Below are 22,205 nucleotides of genomic sequence, written 5' to 3'. Positions count from 1 at the left end.
CAGTGCCTGCGACAGTGCAAGGCATTGTGTTCCCCACGCAGGTTCCAGCTCGTCGCTGCCACCGGGACAGGCACACGTCACTGTCCCCTCACCCGTGGGCACCAATAGAAGGCCTGCCGTCGTTCAGGTGTGAGGGTCCATGCACTCTTTATCCAACACCAGGGCGGACCGTCACCATCGACGACCCCGTTCCCTCGCATATCCACTCAACAGCCATTGGCTGTCTCTGGTGTGCCGGGCCACGCCAGCTGGAGAGGCAGAGATGGCACATGCCCTGTGCACGCCTGTGGGAGTGGTGGTGGGTGCCCTGATGCACAGGGTGGCTTTTGCAAGCCGAGCCGGCCGCAGCAACACCCCACGGGCACAGCTGGGAGTTGCACAGGTTGGGGAACGCGCCGGGTGGGGAGGGCTGGGGTGGTCGGCCACCAGCCCTCTGGTGTGCGCCCCCGCGAACAGTGTTTGGAAGGGCACCTCTCCACTCAGCGCTGCCCCCAGCCCTTCACGCAGCCCTCGCTTGTCCCGCCGTCCGTCCGACCTCCGAGCGCTCTCCCCACGCTGCAGACACCTGGGGAGACTGTCCGCCTCATCTTCCCCACGGCCCCCGCTCTCGGTGCCCGGGCCTTCCCGTGCCTGCCCCCCGCCGTCACCCCTCGTCCTCTTGTTGCCCCGTGTTGCGGTGGAGCCTGTCCTCCAGGGCGTCCTGGGCACAGGAGCTCGGGCACCATGTCCATCTACACACTGTCCTGCACTCCCACTCGGCGACCGTCTCCCCCGGGTTGGGAAGGCCTGGCTCCCCTCTCCTCTGATGGCCCCCCGTGGAGAAAACGGGGGGAGGGGCAGAGAGTGGGTGGGGGCAGGATCCTGCGTGCACCTCCTGGGAGGTTGGGGGCTCATGGTTGGGGTTGGTGGGTCAGCAGGGAGCTGTGCAGGTGCACACGCAGACCCAGGAGAAGACCCGAGAAACAGCTGGAGCCCACGCGAGAACACACCGCTGCACCCTGCTCTTGTGGGCGGGGCTCTTCCTCCCACCGGCCAGCCTCGCTCCCACCTCAGGGCGCCAGCACCTTCTGTTCCCCATGGCTGGTCTGCTTGTCCCTGCATCCCCCCGCCCCCACCCCCACGCTGGGCCCGACCCTGACCCACCTTGACTTGCCTCCCTCTGACCTGGCTGTGCATGTCCGCTGTCTTCCTGAAGGGGGACACCGAGTCCCCAGGGGCAGGGCCTGCTACCCTCCGCCCTTCTGAGAGCAGCGCGTGGCTGGCCAGTGGGCTCAGTGACGTCACAAATTTAACCGTTTGTGAATAAGTTATTCATGCAGTAGGTAAGATATGAGCAAGTCAGGTTTCTGGCTGCATCGGAGTACATCCAGTGCACCTTCTGACCGGGGGGACGGGGTCCTCAGACACAGCTGGACTGCTCCTCCTTGGGGTCTTTAACACCCCCTCGTGTCATCTGATGCAATGTACACGCGGCATTTTGATAGAAGCAAATGGGAATTTGGGGAAATCTCATGTTTCCATGGGAAGCCAAGCCTTTTAACCGCACTGACTCGTCCAGGAAAGCTCTCGAGACTGCACGCCTTTTGTGTAAGATCTGTTTCCATTAAGGCTAAAGAATTAAAGTAAAAATCCCGCTCAGCGCCCTCCCGGAGCCCACAGGGTCAGCGCCCGGCTAGATGTGGGGCGTCATGTGGATTATCTGCCAGGTAGTCATCGACGTAAAGAAATGAAGTGTCTTCTCCAACCCCTTTTCTGCAAAATCAAAGGTTCCCCTTTTCAAATAAACTTAACATTTTAATCACCGTGATGAAGCCCCTCCCTTGTCACCCAAATGTGTGGAAGTGCCCGGCCCGCTTTTCAGGGCCCGGATAAAGGCTCATTCTCCGGGGTTTGTGGAGAGTGCAGGGCAGCGCTCGCCCTGAGGGCCAGCAATGACCATTCCGCTTCCCGAAATCTCCAGCAGCCACTGGGAGCTGCATCAGCCTGCAGCGTGGAGACCCAGCACTGCGTTTGGGGAGCCGGAGCTGCGGTCCCACAGCTCCCTGCCTTACAGTGTCCTGTCCTGGGGGGCCCTGACTCTGACCCCCCAAGAGGATATGTTCACTGGCCCCCAGACGCCCTTCTCCCACAAGGCTGACCCATGTCTGCCCTTTGGGCACAGTTGTCTCTGGGCGGCCACACCACACTGGCTGGTGGTTGCAGGTTTGGGTCCCTCGAATTTCCCTCATATCCTGAACACAGAAGGCAGGGGGAGAGCTTTTCCCAAACTGGCCCCCTTGTCCTCCGGGGGACCCCCCAGTCCCACCACCCGTGACCTGCACCTCATGAGGCATAAACTTGGTTCCCGCTGACTCGACGATACGAAGTTCCCCTCGTTTTCTGCAGGGTCCCCTTTCTCTCCCGCCCTCCTGGTGCCAGGGCGGGGCGAGAAGGGTGTGTCCACTGTGTGCGACTTGGTGCGGCTGCTGAACTGGGGCAGGGCGGGTGCCCGCATGCTCAGGGTGTCTTTCAGTAGGGGGTCGGGGTCGCATGCTGATGGGTTGAACTGGCAGCAGAATCTTGCCTAGTTTAGCGAATCATTTGAATAATGAAAGTAACGCCAAACGTTTCACAAAGTCTCCCCACAATGGTATCCTCCCACACCGCACACGGTCTTATGTGGCTGCGATTGTGCCGAAAAGAGCCCCTGGCACGGTGTCCTTCTGTTGCTGTCCACACATTAGCAGTTGGCATCGCTTTTCAGATGTTACACAAGGACGTTTCTCCTGTTTGGGTCGCTGGGGGAAGGCGGTGTGAGTCCGTCACCCCCCGGTGGCTCTGTCTGTTTCAGACTCGGGCTCCATCCCTGCCACGGGGGTGGGGGGTGGACAGCGAGCGCATCACATGGGGACAGCTGCTCGTGGTGGTCCTCCTGGGGAAGGAGGGCGTCACTCTCCTTTTCTTTGTCCTTTCGGCTCACAGACTTCTGGAAGAACAAAGACGAGTCCTGGAATTTCGCCCAGGACTATGACCCCGAGTTGATCAAAGAGGAGAAGCGGAAGGAGCTGGAGTCGGAGATCCGGGTGCAGGTAGAGCCCCACTTCTCGTGTCCCCCCGTGACCGACCCGGGGCTGAGCCGTGTTCACACCTCGCGTGGAAAACACGAGGCGCACAGTCACCTAACGAGGTGTGTTTTGTGTTCTCCGAGGTCGACGAGCTCATGAGACAGGAGCTGAAAAACCTAAAGCTGGCTGTGAACAGAGAGAAGGAGCTCCCCGCCAAAGGGAAAAAGAAGAAAGGAGGTAAAAATGTGAGTAGTGAGTGAGCGAGGGGAGGGATGAGGCCAAGGGCCTCAGACTCAGACCCGCGCCCGCGCCCCAGCGGCGTGGCCAGTGGTGCTGCCCGGCTGACACCCACTGTCCCTGTGGGAACACCCCTTCCCTTCCTCAGTGTCCCTGTTGCACCATCTGGCCCCCGAGGCGATGGGGTCACCAGGGTGATGGGAGAAAGTCAGCTCTTCGCCTTGCAGATCTGTACCGCCAGGCCCTGGCCGGGGGGTGGGAGCTGTCGGAGGGGACGGGACACATGCCCCAAATGCCCGTGCATCTGCCCCTGCAGGTAGATCCCATGGGTGCGGGGCCAGTGACAATTAGCAAGGGCCTCGGGGGATGACTTGAGTGTTAAATTGCCGCTGACCCACATTGCAGAGCTTTGGAGCAGCTGGTGGGCTCCCGGGCCCCTGGCCAGGCCCCGTGAGATCGTGGGAAATTCGGAAACTCTCTGCGCCTGTTGCAGGCTCAGAGTTTTTGAAACCCCTGCAGCTGCCTCAGTGGCAGGAGCACTGGGAGCCCCAGCTGTCCTAGGGGCGGCTCTGGGTGGCTCCCGGGTGGGAGGTGTCCCAGAGCCAGGCCGAGGGGAGCAGCACAGGACCACCAGCCCCACCTCCCACTCCGGCTGAGGGAGCCTGGCCGGGGATAGGGCTCCCCCCTGTGCTCCCCGAGGTGGGGAAGCCTCCGTAGCGTTTTCGGGGTGGTGCGTGCACCCACATACCAGGGGGTGAGGCACCACAACCGTACAGGGCAGGAGCTCCCGCCCTGGGGACCTTCCCCACCCCCACCCCGAGTCTCGCTTCCTCTGGCTGAGTGTCTGTGCCCTTCACATCAGTGGACGCGCTCCTCTGAGGGCCGTGAGCCGTTCCCGCACATGGGCGGGGCCCTCTGCTCCGGGGCCCCTGGGGCCAAGGCACCATCCTGTGCACGGGACAGGAGCGGCCCTCCGCATCCCGCTGCCCCCGTGCCGACCGCAGGCCGAGCCACCAAAGAACGGGTTACCTCGGCTCTGGGCCGATTCCCCTTTTGGGGGACGTCTCTGGGGTCCATTTCTCCGACGGTCACGCCCTCTTCATAGATTAACCCACATGCATGCGCCAGGCGGCGTCCACACAGTGGCAGCACTGGCCCTGCCTCTCGGGGCCACCTGCCCCGAGACGCTCTCCTGCCATGATCGCAGAGCCTTCAGGCCCCCAGCGTCCGGGGACCACAGCGCCCCTTGAGAGTCAGACTCCCCCCGAGTGCTAGCGCACGTAGGTGGGAAAATTGTTCCACTGATACAGAAACTCAGACTCTAAAGAAGCAAACGAACGTTCTAGTGGGGAGTGCGGTGTCAGCACCGCGCACAGCAGGAGGCCCGTGGGGCTCACAGACAGGTCCGTGAGAACCGCGACCACGCAAAGAAAGAACACAGGATGCAAAGGACAACGTCAGGACACAAAGGACAACGCGAAGAAGCGGCAACTCGCCAGTGACCGGCGCCGGGGGAGGCCACCTGCGGCCCCTGCGAGGGCTTCACCCACAACCACAGAAAGGGGGGAGTCTCAGGTCAAGCGTCTAAGCTCCCACCCTGAGGACCTAGGAAAACAAGAGCAAAAATAAACAAAGTAAGCAGAGAGAAGAAAACAATACAAACCAAGCAAAACTTATTGAAACCCAAACCAAAAAGCAATAGAGAAAATGGATGCAGTGAAGCTGGCCTTGGAAAACAGTCCATAATCTCGTGCGACTGACAGAAAAGAGAGACTCAAATGACCAACATTAGCAGTGACACGGAGGAAGTCACTGCTCACCACAGACGTCAACAGAGTGACCAGTCACACTCATGGCCACTACACAAGCCGCCCATCAATACACAAGCCGCCACCAGCCACCCATCAGGGGGCGGGCCATCCGAGTAGCTCTGGAGCGGTCCATGAACTTGACTGTGACGTTGAAACAACCGCCGCACCCAGAATTTCTGGGCCCAGACGGTTCCGCTGCTGAGTGTCCCGAGCATTTAAAGGGTGGTTAACGCCACTTCTGCACGGTTGCTTCCGGAAGACAGAGGAGAACAACACCCTTCCCAACTCACTCCGAGTGGCCAGCATCACCGTTTCAACAGCCGACGGCAGCACCGACAATGGGAGCTAAGGGCCGTCACCCTCCGTGAAGGCAGATGCAAACGCCCTTCACGTAATAGTGCCAAGCAGAACCCAGCAACGCATGTAAAGAATTCTGACCCGTGGACAAGTGGGCTCGTTCCAGGAAGGCCCCGTTGGGTCAATACCTGAAAATGAACGCTCTCCTCCAACTCAGCCAACAGGCCACAGAAGAAAAGCACAGGGTTGTACCACCGATGCAGAAGACAAACACGTTTGCTGCAACTTGGTGCCCCTCACAGCAGGTCTCTTGGGACAGCTGGGACAGGGACTGAGCGTGATAAGGAGCACCCGCCAGGTGGCGGCAGCCGACTGTCCACCTCGCGGCGGAAGAGGCCACCTTCCCCTGAGCCCAGAGCAAGGCGGCTGTGCCGGGAGCTTCAGCCAGTGCGCTGGGCAGGACGGGGGCGTGCAGGGGCCACGACGGTGGGCTGGTCGTGGCAGGAAGGTGAGTGTGACCGTGGAAGGTCCAGGGCCAGAGGAGGAAGGTCGCAACGCTCGGGGCCACCGGGGAGGCAGCTCACGCGGCTTCCACAGGGGCCACCTCACCCTCTGCCCACCCGGGGACACAGCCCTCCACTCACGAGAGCATGGCAGCTGTCCACTCCATGTCCAGGCACCACAGCCGCCTCAACCAGACACCAGCGCCCCCAGCTGATTTCTGCAGTTCATTTGCTTCCTTATGTTTCCTGAATTGTTGGATGTTTGCATTTTCTTCCAGAAAAAGAAGGGGAAGAAAGGCAGAAAAGGGAGAAAGGAGAAGGATAGAGACCTGACGGCCGACAGGTGAGGGGTGCGTGTGTGCTGCTGTAAGGCCTGGGAGGGGGCACCCCGAGAGGAGAGGGGACACAGCCTGAGTCCCAGCCATGGTCCGGCAGCGGCCCCGTGGGTGCTCCACCCCCACTGTGCTCCGTGGATGTCGTGGGGACAGTGCCGGACCTCGGTGGTGCAGGCCTGTTCAAAGGGCTGCGCCCTCCTGGGAAGGCGCACCCCAAAGATGAGCCCGGGGCAAACTGGGGCCCACTGCCCCTGAGTGCGTGGGACTTTTTTTAGGTTTTAAAACCCATGAGGTTCTTAAGAAATTGTTTAAAATACAGCATCCTGATCCAACTTTTGAGGAAATACTGAGATACTCCAAGACAACATCTGTTTCATCAAATTAATAGAAACCTTACACCAGTGTTTCTGTAATAGTTTGAGGTCATTTTAAAGTTGAAAATGTGCCCCATGCAAAAGTCCATTTGGCTGGAAAGATTCCAGATAGAGGTTTGGGGGGGGGGCTTCTTAATATATTGTTTTGATTATTTCAGAGAAGATTCAATTTTATGCTAATGTTCTGTGCATGCTCTATGTTTACATTAGAGAAATGACTCGAGTTAAACACTGCGGCCCTTGACAAAGGTCAGGCGCTGCTAACCCAAACGCCAACGCAGTCAAGGCCTCCGCAATTCTCAGCAGAGGATGCACGGCTTTAAGTAACTTCGGTAGAACAGAACTCCAGTCACTCAGAGTCAGGGGTCATTGAATTAACATTTATCCCAGTGGTATCTGGCTCCAATCGGATATTCCAGAGTCTTTTAATCATGCAAGCGAAGATCCTGGCGCAGCCGAGAGCTGTTTAAATACAGTCATATTTACAATTCTTCAGTCTGAAGAAAGACTCGGGCAGGATCAGAGAATAAGGCCCCTAGAAAAAAAGGGGCCAGTGGTGGGGGGGAGACAAAACATGTCATAGAATCGGACTCGGCCGACTGAGTCCCTGCAAGCCGAGCGCCAGGCAGCTCCACCAGGGATCTCACTCCCCCAGCGAGACAGTGTCTCCATTTGTCACCCTGGGCGCCATAAATCCCCTGCGAGCTGGCTCCGTGCCCGAGGGCCTCTCGGAGAAGTGGTTGGGACCCCGGAAGCACCGGGGAGAAGCCCTCCTGGAAGACCCTCTCATTCAGGGCCTCAGATGCTGCCTCTCTGGCGCTAGAATTATTTCCCTGGGAGTCTCGTTCTTCATAGATGGCTCTCTCAAACTCTTATGCCAGTGGCTTGAAAGGAAACATCAATTTCACGAAGGATTAGTGATCCACCACGGCTCGCAGACGCTGACTGAATCTGTAATTGCGGGCTCCTTCTGTTCCTCTCAGTGGGTGACTGCTGGTTCACGTCCGTGCCATTGTGAAGGCCGATGGGAAGGCAGGCTGCGGGGTGACCGCTGCCCTCCGCCGCCCAAGTCGTCGCCCACTAAGGGGGACATCAGCTGGACACATGGAGGCGTGACAGCATCATCTCTAAAGAGTCTCAGTTATCCCCGAATTGTAGAAAGGCCCCCGCAGCCCATTTCCTTGCCTGTACCCAGAGGCACCCTGAAACGGGGCAGGTTACAGGGCCCTGCCCGTGTGCGCCACTGACGGCCCCCTCTTTCCAGAACCATCGAGTCCCTGTACAAGGAGCTGGTGGAGGAGGGGCTGCTGGTCCAGGCCCGGAAGGTCAGCCTCTCGGATTACATCGGTAAGGCACCCAGGGAACCGCGTGTGCGGTGGCCAACCTTGGGCTTTGGGTTCCCCGAAGCCGATATGTGTTCCATGAGCATGTCGGGGGGCTGCCCCCAGACCCAGCCCGGAGCGGCTGGTGGTGTTTGCTGGGCTTGAACTGACGTGAACGCATTCTGTGCTGTGAGCCCGGGGGTCTGGCTCTCTCCCCTCATGTGGCAGCGGCAGGGTTTGGAACCCCCCGGCCAGGTCCCCGGGGCCTTCTGGCCTGTGCCTCGTGGAGGATGAGCCTTCATGTGTGCACGCGTGCCGAGGGGACGGCCGCTGGCCCTGCCACAGCTCGGTCCTTCCAGGAGGGACCTTCCGGGGGGGGGGGGCGCTGCCACCGAAGTGGGTGGGAGGAAGACAGTGGGGACACGGGTTGTGCCCAGAAAACACAGCTAAAATTAAAACTCGGCACAGTCTCCCCACCCAGTGCAGGTGTGGTTTTCACTGGCACACCCACGGAGGACAGGGACCTTCTTCTGCGCGGCCACAGGAGGGCAGTGATGCCCGCAAAACCCGACACCGATGATCAGTTTCACCGGGGGTCCCCACAGTGTCCCCTGTTCCTGTTTGTGTTTTTCAACCCAAATCCCATCAAGAACCTCCGGCGGACGAGTGGGCCGTTTCCTTCCCGCCTCCTTCCGGCCGTCTTCCCCGGGACGGTGGCCGGCCTACCCGTCCTCCCTGGCATCGGCTGTCCGGACAGTCCGAGCTCTTTCTCAGACTGCGCTCCAGCTGCCGAGGTTCGACGGTTTTCGTAGGGCGTGACTCAGAGCCAACATCGGTGCCATGCCGGGAGAGCCACGCAGGTGATGCCGCGTCCTTCTCCGCATTTCACCTTGGGGACACACTTCTTTCCACCGCTGGTGGCAAGTTCAGTCGCTGGCGAGTGAGCTGTTCCCCAGCTTGCTCACATGTGGAACCCCGCTTTCCACTCTGTCATCGTGGACGACGGGGGCAGGGGTTGCCTGGAGGCTTCAGAGGCTCCGCTTGCGGCCGTCTTGACGGGGTGAGCCCCCGCGGCGGGTGTCCGGTGGGGACCCTCTGTTTCCAGCCCCCATTCTGCACTCGTTCACCCTGTTTGTCCAGGAAGAGACGTCCCCCACCCTCCCTGTGAATCTGTGGTGTCACTGTGGGCACTTGTACTCTCTCTGTTTGTGATCACGTTATAATTTGGTTCCATCTTATTCACTCTTACATTTACATTCACCGGGTCAGTCTGTGGGAGTGAGAAGGCTGATCCCGTCCACGGATCAGAAACGATGACTCAGCCCCCCCCCCCCAAAGGCACGTCTCCCCCTCCAGGCTTGGAGGGGCCTTCCTATTTTCTAAAGGCGCAAGGGTTTTCCCAGGGCAGATACTGCGCTATGTGGGGGGGTTCTGTGCTTTATGTGTTTTCCTGTTCAGGTGCCTTGGGGTTTTCGCCCGGACTCCTTTGATTATATTCCATTGATTCTGTTAATGTGAAAAAATAACATTTTAGCAGAGCCCTGTCTCTGCACTCGTAGTTGGGATGCGCCCTCCCTCCCGGCCTGTTCTCTCCTTCCGCGTCACGCAGGTCCTGCCCGCCACCGACCCCTCGTGGTTATTCGGTGCAGCGCCTGGCCTGCGCAGTCGCGCAGACTCGCGGGCCCACATCTTGCCGCCTTACTGGTTCCTTCTGGACTTTTCCAGTCACTTCTCGGTCAGTTCCCTTGAGCCGCCTGAGGCCCCGGTGAATGGGGTCAACGCCGCAGCGTGAGGTCAGTGGAAATGACCTCCTCTGACGACACTGTGCACACCGCCACCAGGGCTGACGCCCTTCAGTCTCTCCCGGGTTCCCTCACCTTTTCCAGGTGAGGCCCTAGGCTTGGAAGGTGGCGGTGGGTCTTCCTGATCCGCCCATTTAGGAGGCAGACTGACTAGGTCACAAATACAAAAACCCACGGACAGCACTTACACCCAGACTGCGTGGCAGGGTTGCCACGGGGACAGGGGACAGGAGACAGAGTGCTCTCTGGGAAGCGCAGCGGGGGTGGGGAGGCGGTTGCCCACCTCACTAGCAGACGCGTGCCAAGGGGTAAGATAGGACGTGGCGGCGGGGGCAGCCCGCCCCCTGTGACCCGCCACGACCCCCTTCCGAGAAGGCCCTCCTCTGGGAAGACACTCTCGGGAACAGCGTTACGATTGCACAGGACGGGGACCCTAGAGACCAAACAGGAGGGCCAGAAGAACTGGGGAGGGCGCAGACCCAGGGCGGGCGAGAAGGCAGACCGCCACCGCGCTGTGAACTCAAATGAGAACAACAGAAAGGAGGCTTCCGTGTTTTCAAAGCTGCCCGAGCTTCTTCTAAAAAAAGGACTATCACTGCACATCAGTTTCGGCCGGGGACAGTGTTCCTGGTGACAGCTCATGCAAAGCGCCAGTGAAAAAGAAAGAGTGGGCAGAAATTTACACCCCGGAGGGACACGGCCACACAGCAGGTGGAGCTGGAGCCTGCCCTTCCCACCACACTCACAGCTCGGAGGGAGTTACACTGGCTGTCGCCGCCCACTTTTCAACGGGGCCGCGTGTCTTCCTGGAGGGGAGTCGGGCGAGGTCTTTATGTATTTTGGAGGTCAAGCCCTTGTCCGAGGTGTCACTGGCAAGCCCATACGGTTGGTTCATTTTGCCAGTGTTTTCTTTAGCCGTGCAGAAGCTTTTTACCCTGATGAGGTCCCACTTGATTATTCTGTCCTCTGTGTCCCTTGCTCTAGGGGACATATCGGTGAAAACACTGCCATTTAGAATGTCTGAGATTTTCCTGCCAGTGTTCTCCTCTAGGACTTTCATGGTGTCACGACTTACATTTAAGTCTTTTATCCACCTTGGCTTTATTTTGGTGTATGGTGTAAGTCGGTGCTCCAGTTTCATTTTTTTGCAGGTAGCTGTCCAGCTCTCCCAACACCATTTGTTGAAGAGGCTATTTTTACTCCGTTTTATGCTTCTGCCCCCTTTGTCAAATATTAGCTGCCCATAGAGCCTTGGGTTTATTTCTGGGCTCTCTGTCCTGTTCCACTGGTCTATGTGTCTGCTCTTACTCCAGTGCCAGGCTGTTTTGATGACAGTGTCCTCATAATACAGTTTGATATCAGGTGTTGTGATCTCTCCTACTTTTTGGGGTCATTTATGGTTCCATATAAATTTCTGAAATGTTTGTTCTATGTCTGTGAAATATGCCATGCGTGCTTTAACAGGGATTGTGTTGAATCTGTAAATTGCTTTGGGTAGTGTGGACATTGTGATGATGTTAATTCTTCCAGTCCATGCACACGGTCCATGCTTCCATTTGTTCACGTCTTCCTTGATTGTTTTCTTCAGTCTTGTGTACTTTTCTGAGTACAGGTCTTTTACCTCCTTGGTCAGGTTTATTCCTAGGTATTTTATTTTTCTTGTTGCTATAGCAAACGGGATTTTTTTTCCTGATTTCTATTTCTGGTATTTCATTGTTGGTGTACAAAAATGCCTTTGATTTCTGAATATTGACTTTGTGAGAACATATAGAATTAGAGTGATTCAGGTATGAGTCAGCAAAACCTAAGGAATGTTAGTAATAAGGGGAAATTCATTTTTAAAAAACTGAATTATCATGACAAAGTCCACAGATAATGCTTTAAGAGAAGTAAAATGTGAAATGGAAATTTTAAAAACTAAACCGGGTGGTGACGAGCAAGAGCAAATGGATTCTAAAGAAGGTAACGGACTGAGGGAGGCAGAGAGGGTGCGGCCGACAGACGGCGGGTCCCCGAGAAGGGCCCAGGCAGGAAGGAGCGGGCAGACACTAGGAACTGTTATTCCTGGGACGCTTCCTGGAGGGGAAACGCAAGCCGTGCAGGGGAAGGTCTCCCTGTGTCCCAGGCCATCCCCCCGCTAACCAGCAGCAGGACGTTTGAACAAACATGCCAGACGTTGGAGGAACGGGGGGAAGATGGGGGTATCGCCGCGATCCTCGGGGGCCACATTTTGGCGTCACGGGGGCACTGACAGGGCTGGCTATGCTGTGAGGTGACACAGAGTGTCACGCAGGCTGGAGCAAGTGGGAGAGGACGGTGCAGCCTGGGGTCTGTGCGTCCGGGGGACTGAGCCTGTCCCCGTGTGGAGGAGGGAGATGCAGGCGAGGTGTGAAGGGCAGTGACGTGACCCTGCCCCTGAGCTAGCTCACCCCACCCACCTGCGTGGTGACAGGTCCCCGCGTCCCCGCCCTGGCGGACGGCGGCATCACTGCCCCGGTGTCCCCCGGCAGCACTGTCGTCTGTCCGGGGCCCTGTGGGTCTGCACGTGGCCACCGCCGCGGCGTCCCCGTCCATCGCTGTCGGAGCTCGGCCAGCTGTCCCCAAGCGGCTCCAGAACCAGTGTGTGCTCCGAACACGCGTCATCTCGGCAGGGCCGTTGCGCCAGGGTCGGCCTGCAGGGGGCTCTCTGCTCACTCGCTCCGGAAGCCCGGCGGCCTCTGTTGGGCACGAGTTCTACAGCCTTGGCCGGTGGGGCCCGGTGGTGCGAGCGTCCTCCTGTGACCGAAAGCTCGTGGGTTCGACTCCCCGTCGGGGCACAGACCTAGGTTTCGGGTTCCATCCCCGTGAGGGAGGATGGAGTTTTCTCACATCGCTGTTTCTCTCTCTCCCTTCCTCTCTCCATAAAATCGACTTTTAAAAATGTCCTCGGGTGAAGAAAAGAGTCAGAGGTCAAATTGTAGCTCATCCCCAATCAACTGGCAGCCAATCTCAAGGGCAAACAACATTTTTTTATGTCAAAAAACCCTTTTCTAAACCAGTCAGTGCCCCTGGGTTTTAACCATCTCTCATGAGTCCCATGGTGCTTTGTGCAGTCCTTGTCATTTGCGGGGGGCCGGGCGTCCTTGTGGGGGGCGGGGATGGGGGCCACGGGTCAGCAGGCATCATCCATCTTCTTGGGGCCTGCCGGGCGCTCTCACCCCTCGTCTTTGCGTGACTTATTTCAGTTGGGTCGGTCAGTTGGTTGGTTTACGAATCGCCGCAGTCTGCTTCCTCTTTAGTCTAATGCAGTGCAGGGTAGCCGGGCAGGTTGGAGGCGAAGCCCTCTCTCCTCCTCCTGTGTCTCCGTCATTTCCCATTGTAACTGTCTTTCTGTTTCCATTCTCTCCTTGTAACTGTGGCTCGGTCTTCGTTAGCTGCAGAGGGCAGCTGTGAGAGCCACACACTGAGGGGCTCTCACGGCTGAAATTTATGGCCTCGCAGTCTGGAGGCCAGAAGGCCGAGGTCAGGGTGCCAGCAGGGCCGTTCCTCTCGCAGACCCGCCAAGGCAGAAGCGGCGCCTTTGCTGCACCCGCTCTCCCCGGCCGCCCGGACCCCGGTCCCCCAGCCTGCACGCCCCACTGCCCTCGGTCCCCACGGCCCGGACTGACCTTACAGGACATCCCTCCTCTGGTCCCTGGTGTTCCTGCTGCGTCACCAGAGCTCTGTGTCCCTCCGCACGGGGCCTTCTCCTGTGTGCGTGTCTGTGTCCCTCCCCTAAAGGACACCAGTCAGGTTAGAGTAGGGCCCGCCTCACTGACCCTGTCTCAGCTAACTACAGGGCAGCGTCACTGTTCCCCAGTCGGGTGACATTTTGAGACGCTGGGGGTGAAGACTTCAGCAGAGGAAGGGTAAGGGGACACGGCCCGCCCCCAACCCGCTGCCTGGTTCTCTTCCTGCCCCCCCATCTCAGCACCCTTTCGCCCTCCGTGTCCTTCTCCCTCCCTGTGGGACAGCTGGTCTCATGCGGGGCAGAGTCCCGGGATCTGGCTGAGGAGGTGACAGGGGCATTCTGCGTCCACGCTGAACGACAGCAGACGCAGTCCCGGGCGTTCAGGATGTCGGCCGCTTGGCTGCCGCCCCGGCCGGTGTGTCCTCCGTCGAACCCCCACCCACTCTTCAGCCTCCTGCAGTCTGTCCAGATAAAGCCTGTTTGGCACTAGAAGACAGGGCGCATTGGTGCGAGCGCAGATGTAGTTAAGCAGGACGAAGGGAGTCCCGAGCCCCCCCTCTGACGCCCTGTGCACAGCAGTGAGCGCTGGGTTTAACGCCAGCGAGGGGCCCCCCGGGCTTAGTGATGGTGAAATGAGCCACTGTCCCGTTTATCGCCTGCTCGGCAAAGAGTGCAGGACCTGCAGCCAGGACAGATGCTGCAACGTCACTCACGCTGCCACCGGCGCCGCCCTGGCCACCGGCTCCACGCAGTCACGCGGCGGCTTTCACCTCCATTCTCTTGGCACCTGCACGCGCTTTAAAGCATTTGATGCTTGCGGTATTTCACACACACAAAGTGTGTTCTTAGGTGTTTTTACACGCACACGTAAATCTGTCGTATGTGCGTACCATCGAAAGCTCGGCCGGAACTGTACTCATTACAGTTCAGGAGACCGTGTCAGGGGACATGGCCACATGGTGCCGTTCCCTCAGATCCCGGTGCAAATCGAGGCAGGGTGTCCGAGCGTGTTGGGGTCCCCACCTGACAGATGAAGACAGCCGGGCTAATTTTCGTGGTGACCTTATCTGAAGTACTTCGAAAATAGCACTGGGGATTTATGACTGGTTACAATTAAGCCCTTTGATGCTTTCTAATTAAATCTGTGAAGATTTATGTCTGCATTATTCCTTTGGTGAGCCTTTAAAAATGTAAATGAATGTTACCCTCAAAAGGAGAAGCTTCTACTTATCCCGAAGAGGCCATGTCCTCCCTCTCACACGACGGCGGTTCAGACCCCGGTTCGCCCGCCGCCGCACAGCGTCCGCGCGGGGGCCTCGAGTGATCCAGTTCTAGGGTTGGCGCAGATGTTAGACAGTCTCGGAATGCAAATGAAACGCGGCCTGCTCCACTTCAGCCTTCTTTGTGGGCCCTCCTTTTAGAATTTGGCTCTTTGTCGCCAGCCCCATGTTCAAAAGGGTATTTCCTGAAAGTTGAGAGGTCAGCGTGCAGCCTGGCGACCACGCCAGCGGGCGCCTGCACCCGAGTCCTTCCCGAGAACAGATGGGCCCTCCACTCCGGCCCACGGTTGTCTTCGCTCAGAGGTTGAATCCGTGCCCCGTGTTAGCTCGCAGGTGCCCGAGCCGGCGGCTCAGACCGGAAGCGCATTCACCTGTGCCCCGTCTTCCTCCTCAGGGGAGTACAGCTACCTGGGGACCACGCTGCGCCAGGTGGCGGTGGAGCCCATGCCGTCCCTCCTGGACGTCCGGCAGCTCGTCACCCTGTATGGAGTCCTGCCGCTAGGTAAGGGCCCGCGCGCCGGCTGTGACCACGTCGTCCGGGGCGTCACCGCCGTGCACGGTGGCTTCCCCTCCCTCCCGAGTTGTGAGTGGGGGCAGCCGGGGGGCGCGTCTGAGCGCCCGCTTCACACCCCAGACAAAGGTCCGGTGGGCTGCCATCTGTAGAGAGAACAGCCGAAGGGAGCACCTGCCATGAAAACGCGTCACATTAGACCAAGGACAAAGGTGACGGTGTGCCTTCACCATAACCTCAGGCCTCAGTCCCTCGGTCCCTCCCAGAGTTGCTGACAGGGTGTGTCCCGGCTCGCAGGGAGTGAGTCTCTGCCGGCTTCCCCCGAGGCCACTCTCACTGCGGAGGGCGGCGCGGTCGTGACTGGTCAGACCAGAGACCAAAGCCCCCAGGAGTGCCCGGGGGGGTCCGGGGGCCGGGGCGGTGGGCTCTCCCGGGCAGAGCTCGGCTGCTCTCGTTCACTTCTGCCTTCACGACTTGAGTCTGCACGTGGCCGGAGTCGGCCGGGGCCCAGCCCAGTGGAGCGCCAGCAACCATTCTGCACTGGGAATGGCTTTTCGTTTGCTTTCAGACGCGGTGGGAATAGTTTGGCACTTGGAGTTAAATAGGAACTTCAACCTATTGGCAAGAAATAGTCCGTTCCCCTTCTAACTTCCTGTCGGTGGCAGTGCCTGGAAGTTGGGGGCGGCGTTGACAAACAGACACCGCAGACAGACAGGCAGCCTGGAGGGCCCGCGTCCCGTGGGGTCAGCGCAGCGCCGTGTGATGTCCGTGGTCCCTGTGAACAAGATGAAGAGCTTAGTGCCCCCGGGCCACCCCAGTGGAACGGGAGACTCGAGCGGGAGACCAAGAGCTGGCGAGATGTGAGGACGCGCCTCACAAGCAGGAGGCCGTGTGCCGGAACCGGCCACTCCCTGGTGCAGGACGGGGGTCGACTCCAAGCCGCCTTGAGAGCATCAGGAGAAGGACGCTCAGGACGCGTCCTGCCCGGACCCTCCTTTCTCAGCGAGGAGCCTGAAGTCACTTCTGGCTGCTGCCTCCCCAGGCCGCAGGCTGGCAGGCCTTCACCCTCGTGACCGGCATGCGTGCCCGGCACAACCGGGACACGGAGAAACGGGTCCACGCCTGCCTTTCAAGTGCTCGATTTAAATTTCAGCCGTTGAAACTAGTGTCGAGTTACAAAAAGGAATGTGTTCCTTGGCCCCGGTGGTTCGGGTCACCGCTGCCAGGCCTGAGCCACTCAGCAGAAGGCACCGAGGCCAGGGGCTGAAGCCACTGCCCATGCCTGGCCCCACCGCGCAGGCTCTTCTGGCTGCCTCCTGGGCTCCCAGGATGGGGTCCGAGCTCTCCAAGCCCCCGGGCAGATAAAGGAACGCACGGGACACCTGCCCAGCAGCGACCTCCTCCCTCCCGGAAGTGCCGCAGTCCCTGCACAGGGAGGGAGAGGGAAGGAGGGGGCGTCCCCGGAGCAGAGCGGCCTGCTGCTCGGGGTGTGTCACCACGGCCTGTGCGGGTGGGCGCCGAGCCTGCTCTTCCAGATGAGTGAGCACACAGCCCAGCATCGGGAGTGGCAGAGCCGGCTCGGGGCACGGACGCAGACCCTCAGGACGCAGACCCTCCGGACACCGGAGAGCCCGGGATTTCGGTCCGTCTCTCAGCAATTCTCCGTTGTTTTTCAAAACTGCCACCGAAAGTTGAGGCAGGCAGGAAGAGCCACGGACGCCGAGGCAGGCCTGTCCCCCTCAACGACTATGCCTGCCCCCACGGATCGGTGGTTCAAAGGTCAGCAAGGCCCCAGGTGCAGAGGCCTCCACCTTACCTGCCCGAGTGACCTTGGTAACCACCCCTTCCTTCTGGAAAGTCACTTCCCTGGAGCTAATGCGCACCTTCCCCTGAGTCTCCCCCACCCTTGACCCCCCCAATTGTCCCCCCAGATCCTGCCCCCAACACTCCACTACACGCTGGCCTCAGCCAGCACCTTGGCTAGTCTGCAGCCCTGACTGCCTCCCCTGCTGGGGAGGGACCCCTGCGGCTGGCGGCATCGTCTCCCTCTACCCCTTGCTGTCTGTCCCCGCCACATCACCCATCAGACATCCGCCACTCCCGGCACCGCCAGACTCCCCAGGCCAGGCCTTCAGCCCCTCATCTGGAAGCTTCCCACAGGACCCCTTCCCTGCAGACTCCAGTTCTGCCTGTGCTTGCACGCTGGCCCAGATGCCCCCTCCTCCTGGAAGTCCACCTGAGCCACCCCCACCCGGCCCGCCCACCACGTTCACTCCCAGGGGCTCTCGAGGACCGCAGCGTTATTCGCCTTTCGTTCTGGTCACGCCCAGTCGGTTCAGTAAGTTCTTTACGGCACTTCCTGACTCCCTTCGAGTTGGAACCTGAAGGGCACCTGCCGGACTGGGAACTGAGCGGCCCTCGGTGCCCGGGTGCTGAGAAGGCCCGATGAACGGGTGTCCCTGTCCTGCGTGGAAAACGGTCTCCTTGCTCCGCCACTCACCACGGATAAAGCCTATTTAATTTAATTTTACAGAGAACTTGCCCCAAATTATTTCCAAGTGTGTGAGGGGCGTGTTAGGTAACCACGAAAACTGTTTCTATGTGGTAAATCCACGATACCTTTTCAAGGGCATGAGGAAAGAAAAAACCAGAAAAGCACCATGATAATTACAACATTGACATATTTCTGGCTGCTCAGAAAGTGCCTAGAGGTTGAGCGAAAGCAAACCAGAGGGACAACTGTCTCCACGATGGCCCTTACCAGGGCGCGACTCCGCTCCCTGCAGAACGACACAGTGCACCGTGGGCAATGCTGCCGGTGAGGACAGTGGAGGACACAGGGCTGAGTCCCATCTTGGCCCAAAGGAGACAGACCGTGTGGCTGAGTGCACGAGGCGCGGACCTTCAGTGACGGTCCAGTAACTCAAGTCCCCCTCCTGTCAAGGGTCCAGTGGACTCGCCGGGCTGGCGGGCTGGAAACCGGCAGGAGAACCAGTCTGGCTCTGGCCACTGGATCTTGGGTTCCCCCTTGTCCCCTAAGAGTCACTGATGGACACATGTCAGTCCCCTTCCTGGCCACCTCCATGTCCCCTTGCCAAGCTCTCAAAGGATGAGATGCTGCTGATGATCAGAGAAACCCCCCTCTGTGCCCCCGAAACTGTCAGAGGTAAGTCAGTGCAGGGACCTGCTGTAAAACTATGAGTGGGGGCAGAGGGGAGACGATGTGTCGGGTACTCGAGGAGACCTCGGGGCCAAATCAGCGTCGCAGAGCCAGCTGAGCCGGAAGGCGTGCCTCTGGTCTGCAGTGCTTTTGACGACGTTCGTCAGGGTGGCAGAAACGGGGTCCTGCCGTGGAGTCGGGGCCCCGAGTCTAGGACCGGCCGCTGGTCACTGGCGGGACTTACAGCCTTGGCCCCGCCTCTTCCAGGCTCCGCGGAGGTGCACGAGAAGGCGCCTCTGGTGAGGTCCCTGCTGCTGGCCGGGCCCTCGGGGGTCGGGAAGAAGATGCTGGTCCACGCCATCTGCAACGAGACGGGCGCCAACCTCTTCAACCTGTCTGCGGACAACATTGCGGGGAAGTACCCCGGCAAGAGCGGCCTGCAGATGATGCTGCACCTGGTCCTCAAGGTACTCGCTGCGTCCCTGCTTCTCGGGGCCCCCCCCCCCCCGATCATCCCGCTTCCGGTTTACGTGTCAGACCCGCGGGGGGCTCCTGGCGCCCACTGGGGCAGGCCCTGCCTCCAGGCTACCCCAGCATCTTCCTGCAGATTCCGCAGGTGCTAATTTAATGTATCACAGCCTTCGTGGGGTGAATGTGCTGCTCTTTTACATACAATATGAAAACTCACAACGTTTTACATCTAGAAGTGTGATAACCACCACAATAGAGTGTTGTGACTTTTGAGTGAGTCATTTGCCTTTTAAAGAAGATAAGAGGGAACAGTTAGTGTCTCACCCTTAGTCACGTACTTCCCATCTCCGGTGCTTTTCATTCCTCGCTGTCGCTCCAGCTTCCCACTTGGTGTAATTGCGCTCTCAGCTGCAGGACTTCCTTTCATTTGTATTTTAGGTCTGCTGGCCACAAATCCCCTCAGCTTTCATTTTACTTATTTCAGAATATCTTCACGTTACCTCCATTTCTGGAGGGTAGTTAGCTGGGTGTAGAATTCTGGGCCGACATATGTTTCTTTCAGCCCCTTACAGACATTATTCCATTGTCCAAGGTGCAGGGCATTTAAGTGACTTCCCCAGGTGACAGTGCTGCCACGTGAGAGGTTACAGCGTTGCCATGTGAGCTCACCGTCTGCACCAGGAGCCTGCAGACTTGAGTGCGTTGCTGGCCTCTCACTGAAGTCGGCTGATTTCAGCCTGTCTGCTCCTGAGCACCAACGGCTCAGCGTTCCCGGGAGATTCTGGGACACGGCCCTGGCACGACCGTGCTGTCCTTGGGCTCAGGAAGTTGTTTCTGCTGCCGAGAGGCAGTGTCCCTGCTGTCAGATAAGCGACACCAGCATGTCTTAGAATCATTGCAACCCGACATCCGTGGCCCACAAAATGCTACTGTCAGATCACCTAAATGTGGACCTCCCGCCTTGTCCACGCAGGCCGCTCCGTGTGACGGCGCCCGGCGCACGCCTCGGTAAGCTTCACCTCCACTGTGTGTGCAACTGATTAATGAAAGACCCAGAGGCCCAGCAGTGGGAGTCCTTCAATTAAAAGGCACTGGCCGGGAGGGCGCCGCATCCCGGCATTGGTGACAGACCAGCTGTCTGCGTCTCGGAGAGGTGTTTGCTTTTAATTAAGCGAAAGACAGCTGGCCAGGTGTGGGCAGGGAGGCGCCCCGAGTGTGTCCTGTGCTCCGTGGGCTGCAGCTCGGGGCCACAGCGGGGATGGCAGGGGCCCACCTGTGCCGTTTGCTGAGGAGGTGCAGTGACCGAAGGCCCAGTTACCCGGCATGTCTTCTTCAAAAGGATCCCTGTTCCCGAGTTAGTCCCTGGAGGACAAAGGTCGCAACAGCCAGGAACCCGCCACAAGGCCACGTCCAGCCAGTGGCCTTGCTTCAGCCCCAGCACGCTGCACGCATGACTAGGCACCAGGAAAACAAGTCTGATCCGTGTCACAGCTGCACATTCGAGTCCACTCCGTCCCCAGCATCTCCAGAGGGTCCCTTCTACTCACAGGGACTTCAGTGCAATGGCCACTCGGGTCCTGCCAGAGGTGCGTGGGCTGCTGTTTGGGACGCTTTCCTCCACCAGACAACTCACTGAAAACTCCTTCTTCCACTGAAGCTACACACGTGGAAAAGAACGCACATCTGGTCAGTGAGGGGACACGAGAAACACAGTCACCTGTCACCTAACCAGTTGAGAAATGAGGCAAACGTTTAATACGTGTCTCCTGTACAAAAGAAGTCACCAAGGCGAGGCCGTCACTCAACAAGCCTCGGCCTCCCTGGGTTTCCGAGACAGCACGTCGGGGTAAGCGAGCAGGAAGGATCGCCGTGACCTCGGCCCGGAGCGCGGCACGCCCTGAGGAGTGTTCCACGCACCCGCCCTTTCCGTTGGCCAGACCCCTCGTGAGGGAGGCAGGAACTGACGTCCCCGTTCACACACGGAAAACTGCGGCCCAGAGTGCTTCCTTCAACCAAAAAACACAAACGTAGGGCATGGCCTCTGGACTTAAGGTCTGTCTTCACAGAGGCTTGGCGCAGCTGGCCTCCAGGGCACGGAAGGCTCCCTCGCATCCTGCCCCGGGGACCTGTGTCCCCCTGGCGGCCGAAGAGCAAAGCCATGCCTCGGTCAGCGTCCGCCGGGAAAACAGGCTAAGGAGGCCACCCAGCCACGGTCGGGTCCAGGCCACGTGGCCCGCGAGTCTGGACAAAGGGAGGCCATGGCACTGCCCCTGCCTTGGTGCCACCGCGGTTTCTCACTGGGCTCGTGGCCAGCATCCAGGGCAGTGCCCTGAGGGACCCTGTCCAGATGTGCGGGAGTCAGCAGCTGGGCCGTAGTCGGGTGTGAAGGCTTCTACTCCAGGCTGGTAACCCAAACAAAGGCTGTGTTGCTATTCAGGGGTGATTTTTTAAAAAACACAGACACAGATGTGTAATAAATGTAATAAATATGTTAGTCCCACCTTTACAAGGTGAAATTCAATACGGAGGCAGCAAAGACCTGTACCTGACCCAAAAACCAGAGCTGTTCCAGTGAGCAAGGGCGGGGGAGGGAGCAGAGGGGGTGCAGCCTCAGGTGTGAAAATAAAGGGGCTGCTGTCGGAAAGCCGGTCCCCTGCGCTGCGCCCCGTGGAGGCCAGAGCACACGTCGGCATTCCCACTTCTGCTTATTTTCTTTAAACCCAGACATCATACTTCAGAGCTGTTTTGGGTTCACGGGAAAGCTGGCCGGCAGTGCAGGTGGGCTCCACGGGGCGCCAGGCCCGGGCTGGGGTCACAGGGACGAGCTGGGACCAGAGTTTTTAACCAGGGAGGAAACACTTGGGGGGGGAGTGCCTTAAATGAGGCTAAAATGTATCGGAAGGAGTTGAGCGTGGCCTTGCACACAGGTGTGAACGCCTCCGCCTCTTGAAATCGGCACCAGGAGTAGGGGCGGGCTGGGAAGGAGAAGGGGGTTCAGAGGGAAACTGGGGTGCTTTGTGAGTCTGTCGCCCTCCAGGCTCCTCCCCCACGAACACAGCCTGGCCCTCAGCAGTAGCACTAACGGGTTCCTGTCACCCGGCCGCCCCCCGACCTTGACACCTGTCACGGTCTGTGCATGGCACCTGCATCCCCAGCCTTCTCCTCTCCGCTGCCTCAGTTTACCTTTCTTTCCACACAGGGTCAGCCCAGTCGCGCTCCTGACTCTTAGTCACTTGCAGTTTATCCCAACTGACACCCAGTCAGGACTTGAGGTCTCAACTCTGCAGTGCCATAGAAGACAAGGCAAGGGAAGAGAAATTTAAAATATTTTGAAGTAATAGAAATGCAA

At 58.9% G+C, this 22,205-nt stretch overlaps 1 protein-coding gene across 2 annotated transcripts in view; it reads left to right on the top strand.

The window, feature by feature from the left end:
- IQCA1 (IQ motif containing with AAA domain 1) overlaps positions 1 to 22,205 on the top strand; it is a 94,580-nt gene that overhangs the window by 52,992 nt on the left and 19,383 nt on the right. The window contains exons 10-15 of one of the 2 annotated variants that reach the window (XM_037161508.2): positions 2,962 to 3,068; positions 3,188 to 3,289; positions 6,171 to 6,235; positions 7,866 to 7,948; positions 15,109 to 15,216; positions 18,653 to 18,852. In XM_037161508.2, the coding sequence (XP_037017403.2) occupies positions 2,962 to 3,068; positions 3,188 to 3,289; positions 6,171 to 6,235; positions 7,866 to 7,948; positions 15,109 to 15,216; positions 18,653 to 18,852 (665 nt within the window). The remainder of the gene's footprint in view (positions 1 to 2,961; positions 3,069 to 3,187; positions 3,290 to 6,170; positions 6,236 to 7,865; positions 7,949 to 15,108; positions 15,217 to 18,652; positions 18,853 to 22,205) is intronic. The other variant, XM_053655168.1, reaches the window with a different exon arrangement.

This window comes from Artibeus jamaicensis, unplaced genomic scaffold (assembly GCF_021234435.1).
Source record: "Artibeus jamaicensis isolate MK-2021 breed Jamaican fruit bat unplaced genomic scaffold, CSHL_Jam_final contig_944, whole genome shotgun sequence".
Lineage (NCBI taxonomy): Eukaryota > Metazoa > Chordata > Mammalia > Chiroptera > Phyllostomidae > Artibeus > Artibeus jamaicensis.
This window is presented reverse-complemented; position numbering and strand designations above follow the sequence as displayed.